Raw genomic sequence first — 12841 nt, 5'->3', positions numbered from 1 at the left:
GGAAAACATAACCAACTGGGCATCAAGAGAAAAAAATAAGAGCAACCTACAATATCCAGTAGCGCCCATAGAAGAAGACTTTGGTCGACTGCAAAATGAAGTGCTTGATTCTGTAACTGCCATGCAGAACCAGGTGAAGGTATTGTCAACTTTGATTGACAAATGAGTCGGAAGCTGGATATGTACAATGACAGGCCCCAAATCAAGCTCACCTATGAGAGAAGAAAGAAAGAGCAGGATGGAGGCAAACAACGCAGCAACTAATTCAGTCTCAGTTAGTTAGTGGTTGGGGGTACTTTGGGAAAACGAGTCTTTTGTATTCAGTCAGTGAGTAGATTAGGGGTAATTTTGGAAAGAGTCTATGTTTGGGGAGGGAATAAATGTATTGGGGGGAGTAAAGGGAGGGCATTCACGTGTATAGTGGAGTCATTGGGAGAGTCCAGGCCTCTCGAAAGCCTTGGAGCTGTTCCAAATTTCATTCATAGCTTTCAATAAATCAAAATACATTTCTCATTCAATTTTATTCAGATTTCAGGCCTGAGAACATATTTATCTTCTGTCTCCTATAGCCAGAGGTTGGTAATAATCACTCCCTTTGGTGTGAACAGGTTGAGCACGAATTCGGGATTCAACTTAGCAGCTATTGGAATCTGCAGATCAGTCCAGATACCTATCAAATTGGTATCAGAGCATACATCCTGGGAAAATGACACTCACAGATCGGGTAATGGCATTAGAAGCAAGAATCGAACGAATTCAAGGAGAACTATAGGAAGGGATGGGTAATGTGAAATTGGAATTGCAGAGGGACATGGGGGAAGTGCGGGAAAAACTTGAGGCTATGATGAGGAAGTGGGATGCGTGTGAGGGCATGAGGGAGGAGAAGGTCATACTGGAAAATTCGATGGGTTCATCAGGAATTTCAGAAGAGGCACAGAAGTCCGTGGCTGAGGAAGTAAAATTCGAAGGCAAAAATAGGGTCAGCGATCAGTGGAAGGGGAAAACACGAGGTCGGAAATTGGAGTTACCAATTTTTGATGGTGATAATCCCGATGGTTGGATTTTCAGAGCTGAACGGTATTTTAACATGAATCAACTTTCGAATGGAGAGAAAATCGAAGCAGCCGCAGTGTGTTTTGAGGATGAAGCTCTAGCTTGGTTTTAGTGGGAAGACAGCAGGAGGCCAGTTAGGAGTTGGGGAGAACTAAAGCAGCTCATACTAGAGCGCTTCCGCCCGTTGCAGGAGGGAACGAACTTGGAAAAATTTCTGGCGTTGAAGCAAGAAGCGTCGGTGAGAGAATACTAGCGGGATTTTGAGATTTTGGCTGCTCCATTGACGATGGTTCCAGAAGAGGTTTTGGAGGGGAATTTCGTTGATGGGCTAAAGGCAGTAATCCGGGCTGAAATAAGGATGCTTAAGCCCAAAGGATTGGGCCACATAATGGAGTTGGCCCAACGTGTGGAGGATAGGAATGAATTCCTTAAACAGGCCCAGTTGGGTTTTAGCCCAAATAGGACTAAATTTAATTCCCCCAGTCCATCCATAAGTGCCAGCCCACGTTTCTCTTCATATCAAACACAACCCAGCAGCGTGACTTCAGCGCAGGCGACTTTCAAAAGTGCGCACGCTATCGGATCGCAGCTCCCTGCTGCAACGAGTGTGATACCGCCTTTTAAAAGGCTTACTAATGATGAGCTACAGGTAAAAAGAGAGAAGGGCTTATGTTACCGCTGCGATGAGAAGTACAGCCCCGGTCATCGCTGCCAGGATAAAGAGTTGCAGGTGCTGGTAGTACAGGAAGAAGGCGAGAGGGAGGAATCATCGGAGCTGACAGATGTTAATGAAGAGGAGGTGGTGGGTGACATGGTTGAGCTGTCCCTTAATTCAGTGGTTGGCCTAACCACTCCCAAGACTATGAAGCTAAAAGGGTTAGTTCTGGGTTAGTCAGTAGTTGTGCTTATCGACTGTGGAGCCACCCACAATTTCATTTCAGCCGAGTTAGCGAACCGACTTAAGCTTCCAACTTCTGGTACGGCCGATTACAGTGTGCTGATGGGGACGGGCCTGGCAGTTCGAAGCGGTGGGGTATGTAAGGGGGTTGTTGTTTCGCTGGATGGCATCGAAGTAGTAGATGATTTCCTTCCACTAGATCTGGGTTGTACTGACGTCATTTTGGGGATGAAGTGGCTGGGAAGCTTGGGTAAAATGCAAGTGAACTGGGGAGCTTTAACAATGCAATTTAAGTGGAAGGGAAGAAACATCTTACTGCAAGGGAATTCTAGTCTCATTAAATCACAAGTGTCGCTGAAAAGTATGATTAAGGCGTTCAAGGAGGAGAAGCCGGGGGTGTTGTTGGAACTTGGTAGCATGGGAGTAGAGAAGGAAAAAGCACCTCCCACAGCTCCTAGTGTGATCACTGACGTGCTACGAGGATATTTAGGGATGTTCCAATGGACTGGTGGACTCCCACCGTTTCGAGGACGGGATCATTCGATTGTTTTACAGTCGGGGTCTGCGCCTGTGAATGTCAGACCGTATCGTTACCCTCATTTCCAAAAAAATGAAATTGAGAGGTTAGTGAGGGAGATGCTAGCTGCAGAAATCATACAACCAAGTTCCAGTCCGTTGTCTAGTCCCATCTTGCTGGTAAAGAAGAAAGACGGAAGTTGGCGGTTTTGTGTTGATTATCGTGCCCTCAACAAAATTACAGTTCCTGACCGCTTTCCAATTCCTGTGATTGATGAAATTTTAGATGAGTTACATGGGGCCCGAATTTTCTCGAAGTTGGATTTAAAATCAGGATACATCAGATAAGGGTGAGGTCTGAGGACATTCCCAAGACGGCCTTCCGAACACATGAAGGCCACTATGAATTCTTGGTTATGCCTTTTGGGCTGACAAATGCTCCAGCAACTTTTTAGAGTTTGATGAATGAAGTGTTCAGGCCATATTTGCGAAAGTTTGTATTAGTTTTTTTTTACGACATTCTGGTTTATAGCAAGTCAATAAAGGAGCATCGTGACCACTTGGAAACCATTTTTCAGTGTCTACAAGAACACCAGTTGTATGCCAATGAGAAGAAGTGCTTGTGGGGCCAACAAAAACTTGAGTATTTGGGGCATATCATTTCGAGCGAGGGGGTAGCGGCAGATCCAGAGAAGGTTGAAGCAATGCTGAAATGGCCTCGACCCTGTACCACTAAGGAATTACGAGGATTCTTGAGCCTCACTGGTTACTATCACCGTTTTGTGAATGGATATGCTAAAATAGCTTTGCCTTTGACTGATTTGTTGAAGGCAAGTGGGTTCAACTGTAATGAGCAGGTTGAGGCAGCCTTTACCAAGCTAAAGAAGGCCATGACTGAGATACCAATTCTTGCCTTGCTAGATTTTTCTCAGGAGTTTGTAGTGGAAACAGATGCTTCGGGACATGGGCTGGGGGCGGTTTTGATGCAGAATCAGCATCCTATCGCTTACTTCAGCCGAGTGCTACCGATGAGCGCCCGAAGCAAATCAGTTTATGAACGGGAGTTGATGGCCATTGTGTTTGCTATTCAAAAGTGGCGTCATTACCTAATGGGTAGACGCTTTGTGGTAAGGACAGACCAGAGGAGCTTGAAATTCCTTCTTAAGCAGCGCATAGTAAGTGATGAGCATCAGAAGTGGCTTACCAAGCTGTTGGGGTATGACTTTGATATCCAGTACCGGCCAGGCATTGAAAATAAAGCAGCAGATGCCCTCTCAAGAGTCAAACCGACTCTAAATTTTTTAACCCTCTCTGCTCCCCGAGGGCTGCAACTCGAAGATGTTAAGAAAGAGGTAGCAGTGGATGTTGAATTGGGAAGGCTGGTGACCGCCTTACAGTCAGGACAGGTGATCAAAGCTGGGTACACGTTGACCGAGGGTATATTGCGCTATAAGGGAAGGGTGGTCTTGCCTAAACACTCTTCATTGGTCACGGTGGTACTAGCCAAATGTCACGATTCTAAGGTGGGGGGACATTCTGGCTTTCTAAAGACGTTCAAGCGGGTTGCGAGGGAGGTGCACTGGATTGGAATGAAGAAGGATGTTCGAGAGTACGTGGCTCGTTGTGCCACGTGTCAGCAAAACAAGTATGAGGCATTATCACCTATTGGACTGTTGCAGCCACTCCCCATTCTAGATTTGATTTGGTCAGATATTTCGATGGATTTCATAGAAGGGTTGCCAAAATCAGGCGGGATAGACACAATATTGGTGGTAGTGGATCGACTGAGACTGAGTAAATATGCCCACTTTATTGGGATGAAACATCCGTTCACAGCTCAAGCAGTAGCAGATGTGTTTGTCAGGGAGATTGTTCGTTTGCATGGGGTACCAAAATCTATCATTTCTGACAGAGATCGGGTTTTCATGAGTATGTTCTGGACTGCCTCTTCAAAGCACAAGGAACAACACTTAAACATAGTACGGCCTACCACTTACAGACGGATGGACAAACGGAGGTGGTAAATCGTTGCTTGGAGACATATTTGAGGTGTTTTTCCTACAACCGACCACGTAATGGGGTCAATGGTTGCCTTGGGCTGAGTATTTGTATAATACTTCATTTCACACAGCAACTAACCATACTCCTTTTCAAATTGTTTATAAGCGGGATCCCCCCTGGTGTTGCCATTCGAGAAGGGTATGACAGTCCTATCATCAGTGGAACAGTCCTTAATGACCAGGGATGAGATACTCCAGGAGCTGAAGACGCAGCTCACACGGTCTCAGCAGAGAATGAAACAGAGGGTGGACAGGCAGCGCCGTGATATTCAGTTCGAGGTGGGGGAATTGGTGTACCTCAAGCTTCGACCTTACCGGCAGAGATCTGTAGTGCATCAACCAAATGCCAAGCTATCCCCAAGGTATTTTGGACCATTTGAAGTTGAAGCACGAATAGGACAAGTGGCATATAAATTGAAGTTTCCGCTTGGAGCTGCAATACACCCCGTTTTTCATATGTCACAGCTCCGAAAAGCAGTAGGGGCTGCCCAGACCATCTCCCAATTGCCTCCACAACTCACCGCAGAAGGTCAGCTACAGGTGGAGCCAGAGGTGGTACTACAGGTCAGGCCTAGTTCTTCTAGCACAGGACAGGAAGTATTGATCAAATGGAAGGATCTTCCAGCCATTGAAGCAACATGGGAACCCTCTGAAATGATCCGTCAACAATTTCTGGACTTCCACCTTGAGGACAAGGTGGATTTTGAGCGAGGGTAATGATAGGCCCCCAATCAAGCTCACCTATGAGAGAAGAAAGAAAGAGCAGGATGGAGGCAAACAACGCAGCAACTAATTCAGTCTCAGTTAGTTAGTGGTTGGGGGTACTTTGGAAAAACGGGTCTTTTGTATTCAGTCAGTGAGTAGATTAGGGGTAATTTTGGAAAAAGTCTATGTTTGGGGAGGGAATAAATGTATTGGGGGGGAGGGGGGGGGGGGGGGGGAGTAAAGGGAGGGCATTCACGTGTTTAGTGGAGTCATTGGGAGAGTCCAGGCCTCTCAAAAGCCTTGGAGCTGTTCCAAATTTCATCATAGCTTTCAATAAATCAAAATACATTTCTCATTCAGATTTCAGGCCTTGTAACACATTTATCTTCTGTCTCCAATAGCCGAAGGTGGGTAATAATAACTCCCTTTGGTGTGAACAGGTTGAGCGCGAGTTCGGGATTCAACTTAGCAGCTATTGGAATCTGCAGATCAGTCCAGGTACCTATCATACAAGCAGTCCACTGCAGGGTCGAGTGGAGGTACTGCTGCAGTTGTTGCAGCTCCTAGAATCAAATAACCTAAGCCAAAAATGTTTGAGGGAAAACGAGATGCGAAGGATGTGGAAAATTTCTTGTGGAAAATGGAAGTTTATTTCGAGGGGGTGAATATCTTAGAAGAAGGGATGAAAGTTCGAACAGCAACTATGTACCTTTCGAATACAGCTGCGTTATGGTGGAGACACAAATTGGCTGAAGTTGCGTCCAAGGTTGATACCTGGGACAAGTTTAAGAAAGAGTTGAAGAGGCAGTTTTATACTGAAAATGTTGTATACGAGGCCCGTAAGAAGCTGCGGGAATTGAAGCACAAGAGCACCATTCGTGAATACATCAAGGAATTCACGACCCTCATGCTCCAGATTCCTAGCATGCCTGATGATGTGTTATTGTTCTATTTCTTGGATGGTTGTGCAAATTGGGTAAGACAGGAACTACAGTGTCGGAGAGTTAAGACAGTGGACGAAGCCATTGTTGTGGCGGAGTCGTTAACCGAATTCCAGAGAAGTGCTGAAACGCAGGCAAAGCCAACCAAACCTGCCAAGGGAAATTTTGGCAAAGGCGGGAATGAGGGAAAAAAGGACAAGCTGCGGGGCAGGCCTGCTTGGAAACCTAATTATAAGGCTGATTACAAACCCGTTGGCAACAAACAAAGTCCTTGGTGGAAAGAGTGTGATGAAAAGAAGAAAGGAAAGGTTGCACCACGGGGGTGTTTTGTTTGTAAGGGGCCACATTTCATGCGAGTTTGCCCCAAACTCGTGTTGCTGGCTTCTATATCGGAAACACAGCAAGAAACTACAACCTGCCAGGACTGGGGGCTGGTCAGATGGGATCACTCCAGTTGTTTAATGCTCTTAATGCTAAGACCGTTCCGGGTTTGAACGGGGAGAAAGGGCTGATGTTTGTGCAGAACACCATAAAAAATATAGAACAAAATTCAACCCTTATATATACAGAACACCATCAAAAATAAAAGAACAAATTTCATATCATATAATACACAAAATCTTGCAATTAAAGGAAGGCCAGTTTATCTATTTTTTATTTTATTTTATTATTATTATTTTTTTTATTGCCGGGGGATGGGGACGGGAAGATCAAGAGGCAAGATACAAGAATTCCTTCCATTAAGGAAATGCCTTGATGGTTCCAGCAAGAGTGTCAAGGAGGAGTATTGATGTTGGATTGACATTTTTGTTGTGAAATGTCTAGTGTTTTTGTTGTACCTAATTCAAGTATAAGTTATGGTCTTTATGTGATTAAAAAGCCTAGCACAGTATGGTCATGTATAAGGTAAGGGATGCTGTCAACAGGTAAGGTGGTAGTAGGTGGAAACTTGTTGACTAAAGTATGCTAGAATCCTTTTGTAATTTATATAAGATGCCAGCTGTGTATGGTTTTAAAATATAGCAAGTTTTTCTTACTCTTTGTACTTATATATCTATCAATTACTTGCCTTAAGCCGAGACCAGAATGGCTATCACAACAAGCTATTCCTATTCAGGTTTGCTCTATAATTAGTGGTTATTAATGGGGTTTCTCAATGCCTTTTCCTATTCAGGTTTGCTCTATGGAACTTACGTACTTCATTTCACCATCGTAGCATTCTATGGAGATGTAGTACTCTTTAGTGTTTACATAATTTTCTGAACCATACCATTCATGTAGACAAACTATTCGTGTGATCCTAGTCTTTACGGTATACACAGCCTCTTTAGATTTCAACTTCCAGGTTGACTAATAATCAAGTAGAAAAATTAGCCAATGGAATTGAAGTTTGCACATTGAATCACATTGCAAAATTGTCTGTGAAAAGGCCATAAATTTAACAGAAGATTCCATTGAAGAAAACCGATATATTACCTTAACAATTGCCAGCAGCATTGTTAAGCAGCTGTAATATATATATATATATATGTGTGTGTGTGTGTGTTATTGCCATGACAAGGATGAAGCGGTGCAGTTGTTCAAGGCCTTCATATGCGACAAATGGTTCATAATGCTGTTAAACAAAATCATTTTTTTCAAACACAGACTTTTCGCCTTCAGTACCATTTGTCAACCCTTCTGCAACACTTTCCCAACTGCACCAATGTTAAACCTTTCATGGATTGGTGCCTATGATTGTGCCAAGCTTTTCTCACATAGTTGTATATGCAATGGTTAGCTTTTAACATGAAATAAAAATTGATTTTAAGTTAAAGCAACCAATGAAAATAAATGGCAGCAGAAGAAAAAGGAAAGCATAACAATGAACATTATATCGCCTACATGAAACCTAAAGAAAAATGCATAAACCTCTCAAAAATTGAGATTAGAATCATTTTTTTTCAAACACGTGCCTCGAGAGCTTATTCGCATTAGGCTTTAAACACAGACTTTACGCCTTCATTACCATTTTTCAAGCCTTCTGCAACACTTTCCCAATTGCACTAATGTTAAGTACTCTTACCATTTGCAGTGGCCAAAGGCAACCTCGATGTTAAAGTATCTAATTTTCAAGTGATCTCTTAGTAATTTACAAATTCAGGAATTGCTCAGGGGCTTCTTCCAGTTTCTCTACATTAAGGGCTAGAAATTTTTTCAACTGTAAAGCAAACATCAACTAAAGAGACGGCAATTAAAATTTTCTAGTAACTTTAGTTTTGTACCATTAAATGGGAAGATTGCACAAAAATAATCATAGAACACAAAAAGTATAGGTTAAAGAAAGAAAGTACGAGTGCCATGTGAAGTTGTGCTTTCTCAAATTGAGGAATGAACCTAATAGCCTGTTTTTGCTCTACAAGCTCACCCAAATAGGATGGACCAATGAAGACCTGGAACTGCAACTAAGGTTAGAGACTTAGTTTGTGCTTTACCCTTGAAGAGCAGAACTCAACACTTTGTAATTGCAGTGAAGTTTGGAAACTGAAGCAAAAAAATGAAGAGCAAAAACTGGCAAAACATGGATTAGTATATAATCATTATACTATAGTAGAAGAAAAGTGCAAAAATTGATTCTCCTCTATGGTAAAATGTAGAAAAATTGAATCAAACCATCAGAACTTTGAGATCAAATACATAAATAACAGAAAAAGCAATCTGGGACCTAAAAAGAAAAATGCCAAAATATTCTCTTTGGTACCAAATATTTCATAGCCTTTAAGCACTTGTCAAGGATATGAATAATAATTGATATGTGATATCAAACTCCATTTTAGTTCCTTAAATTTCTATGTTTAGCATTTACAAGAAGAAAAACATATTGTATATTGTTGATTTCAGCTGTAAAGTTCACATATTGTAGTCACTTATGACAAGAGGTCTCTCATTATTAATGTCCACAATATTTCTATATTTCTATTTTCTTGATTTTTTGACGGTTTTATTTGAAATATTTTTGTTCACAAATCGAAAATATATACACTTTCATAAACATAAAGCTACTAAGTTGTCCAGAAAAACAATTAGAAAGGGAAAGTTTTGCATATTAGTAAAAATCCACATAAGATAAAAGCAGAAACATATAAACACTAAAATTGAAATCCAAAAGAACACTTTACTGGTCGAGAATGGAATTCTTCGGGAAGAAGGGAAAAGAAAAACTTCAATAGATAGAAAATGATAAGCATTCAACTATAAATAAATCACATGGAATAATATCTTTCCTGTGAAATTGGGTAACTTCGTTCAATCTTCATCTCTTTTCTGGATTACTAATATTCATTTTCCATTTTCATGCCCACTTAGTTCATACTTAATCGAAAAATGTTTGTTGTGATTATTTAAATTTCCATCTCTAGCACTCAATCAGGAAAAATTCAAAACTTCTACATATGTAATTCTGTTTGTGTAGTTGCATGCTGTCAATTATACTGTTCTAACAAATAGCAACTACTCCTTTTGCCAAACTTGAATGTCATAGAGTTGTTTTTTGGTCTTACAGTACAAGAGATATGAATATCATTTTGAACATATATCAAATACCTTCCCTGCACATAATTCTCCACCCAACCATGGCTGTGGAGCTCATAATGAATCAGACAAATTTTGTTTCACAATCAGAACAAAACGCTGTGCAAGAAGCTACTTCTGGCCTTCAGAGTGTTGAGAAGCTTATTAGCTTATTTTCATATCAAAACAAGCAGATTCACTTATCTGAAGAAAAGGTGATCAAAATTGACTTAGGGAGATTAAGCATCAGGATGTTTAGGCTTTAATATGGATGAAATATGTCTCTCTCTATTTCGAATCAAAGTTTCATAAGTTCTAGCCGTTAATGGACTGGTGTAGAGCAGGGCATTCTTATATGTTCAGAGTGTAATGCTCATTTTTTTGCTTTTTCTTTGCTTTGAATGGTTAAAATGTAGCATTCTTATATGGAACAAGAGAATGAGATTTGTTCTCTCAAATATCTTTGTAGTTAAGCCAAGATTTCTTGTCCTACACTAGACTGGCATGATTATCATGAACAGAACACATAATCTGCAACAGCAAGCCCTAGAATTAGCTATTTTCTATTGCACCATCCATCCAAAACTCTCCATCAGTTGGAAAGTTAGGCCAAGATCAATATTTTTTACTCTTTTCATATGTTTTTTGAGTAAGGCAATATACAACATTGACATCCTCGATGTAATCAGCGTGGTAGCATCAGAGAGAATGAAATTGATCGTCAAAAAATTCTGAAAAGTTATCGCCTACTGATTTGTAATTCAACTTTTCATTATCTGGTAATGGTGAATTGAAACTTTAAAACCGAGCGATAAAAAGGTGGTTCCAGCAGTAAGTGTTGTTTATAGCATCAGTAACACAGTGGAATGTACTGTACATCATTCCTTTCTCTTCCCTCCAGCGATTATTGTTCTATATTACGAGTTACAAGTATGTATACATGAATCAAAAGGGAAAAGAAAATGGGTCCTAATCCTGATTAAAATATTGCTCGATTCGATCTCGGAGGCTGATCACAATTTGCAGCAATCCAACCTTGTAATTCACAGCAGAAAGGTGTTTCCACGGTTGGACTAAAACAATACGTATCTTGAAAGAGAGGTGATTGCATCCAACAAGATTCATCATTGTTATCAATTGCTTGATTCAATCTCGGAGGCTGATCACAATTTGCAGCAGTCCAACCTTGTAATTCACAGCAGAAAGGTGTTTCCACGGTTGGACTAAAACAATACGTATCTTGAAATAGAGGTGATTGCATCCAACAAGATTCATCATTGTTATCAATTGCTTGATTCGATCTCGGAGGCTGATCACAATTTGCAGCAGTCCAACCTTGTAATTCACAGCAGAAAGGTGTTTCCACGGTTGGACTAAAAGAATACGTATCTTGAAACAGAGGTGATTGCATCCAACAAGATTCATCATTGTTATCAATATAGCTTTGCAGAATTTCCTCGCCTCCAGTCAAGAGTGCACTTTCAGGTTCAAACAAGAATGGAGAATCAATACTGTTCCATGGCTGCTCCATGTGCAGCTGCTGTTGAAGCTGAGAGAAGGCTGCCTGTGATGACTGAACGCTGGTTTCTGGTCCGAAATCCATAGCATGAACATTGCTAGGAAAGCCACCAATATCCATAGGCAACTGATTTCCAAACTCTAGCATGCCAACATTAGAATGTGAGCCCAGATTTTGTGAATCTTTTTTAGGCCAGCCTGGAAAATCAGAAGTTATAAGTCTCTTGGTAAAAATATTTCTTGATGGACATAAGAGTGGAATATACATGGACATTATAGGACAGGATGGTCTCGCTTTTAGACATAACATCGCTTGGCTAATGTTTCAAACAATTTTGTGGAATACCACTTATAATTGCTGCAATCAGTCACAGATTGTGTCCAGATTTTGACAGAGAAAAATAGTAGTCACATAAGAGGGTAACATTTGTATGATTTTGAACTTTCACGCTTAATTCATTTTTTATCTCCCTTCGGCACATTCTCCCCCATAAATCCCCTGTTGTGAATCAAGGAAGAGAAGAAAATGTAGAAACAATTACATTTTAGTTGCTAAAGCAATTTTTTTGTTATATAAAGTGTGTCATTTGTTAATTTTCTGGAACCTGAGTCACTTGATTTACAAGATTCATTCAAAATATATACATAACTGTTAAGGGTTAATATCCCAAGTCAATTAAAGATGATGACAATACTCAAAAAGATTCACAAAATCAATTGTCATTAGCTATTCTTCGTATTCAACAACCATTGCCATGGAAATTTCTTACGAACACTCACATCTATTTACTTTGAGAAGTAAAACCTTGAGGCTTGAGGCTTACGAACACTCACGATTGTTATTTTGCGAGAAATAACAATGACAACAGCAACATTTGTTTCTCCGTTTAATCCATTGACAATTGTTATTGCTGTTGTCATTGGTGTCATCTTTCAGGGAGAAGTTCTTTATTTTGGAAGGTATAAACTGCGACTTAAATTCACATCAGCAATATCTTTCTGGTTATTTTTTTCGGGTTTCTTATTCTGAGTTTGACGATTGTTTTTGAAACTTCTGGCAGTATTGCTGGTGCACTTGTATTAGTCGTCGGGTTCTATGCTGTGATTTGGGGAAGAGCAGAAGAAGAAAAGACTAAAAGGAAAAATGAAAGTAACAATGCAGAAGAAGAAAAGTAACAATGGAAGAGCCTTTATTACAAGACCAGATCGAAGAAGCCTAGATTTTGTGACAACATAAGAGAAGTGATCAAGTCTAATAATTATTACATAAAACTGATCTCATAAGATTAAAACCTCCGATTCTTTGTGTTTTCTGTAATATAATTTGTAAGTTTATGTTGGGAAATTAAGATTTCTTATTTACTTATAAGAGTACTAGTGCTAAACGTCACATTCTGTGCAACAAACCATCTAAAGTAAAAATCAATTCAAGCAACATCTATCCATGAATGAATATAGAACAAGTATATGAATTCCAGAAAGAACAGAGAAACATGACTAAAAACTAAAAAGGGGCTAGTGAAAATACCTGGTTCGATTTCTTGTTCTTTGGACCTGAGAAACTGAATCCGTTTCTTGACTTCACCCAATTTGGCATCAAT

General features: G+C 40.4%; 1 protein-coding gene across 1 annotated transcript; it reads right to left on the bottom strand.

Moving 5' to 3' along the window:
* Nucleotides 1–10545: 10545 nt before the first annotated feature.
* On the bottom strand, nucleotides 10546–12834 carry LOC111394479. Its single transcript, XM_023020325.1, has 2 exons — nucleotides 12769–12834; nucleotides 10546–11438 (listed from the first exon to the last, which is right to left on the bottom strand). Exon 2 carries the CDS (start codon nucleotides 11386–11388, stop codon nucleotides 10702–10704), a length of 687 nt encoding a protein of 228 aa, XP_022876093.1. The 5' UTR covers nucleotides 11389–11438; nucleotides 12769–12834; the 3' UTR covers nucleotides 10546–10701.
* Between the last annotated feature and the right edge of the window lie 7 nt (nucleotides 12835–12841).

The sequence above is a fragment of the Olea europaea genome, chromosome 5 (assembly GCF_002742605.1).
Source record: "Olea europaea var. sylvestris chromosome 5, O_europaea_v1, whole genome shotgun sequence".
Lineage (NCBI taxonomy): Eukaryota > Viridiplantae > Streptophyta > Magnoliopsida > Lamiales > Oleaceae > Olea > Olea europaea.
The sequence above is the reverse complement of the archived record's forward strand: the minus strand, read 5'-3'. Positions and strand labels throughout refer to the sequence as shown.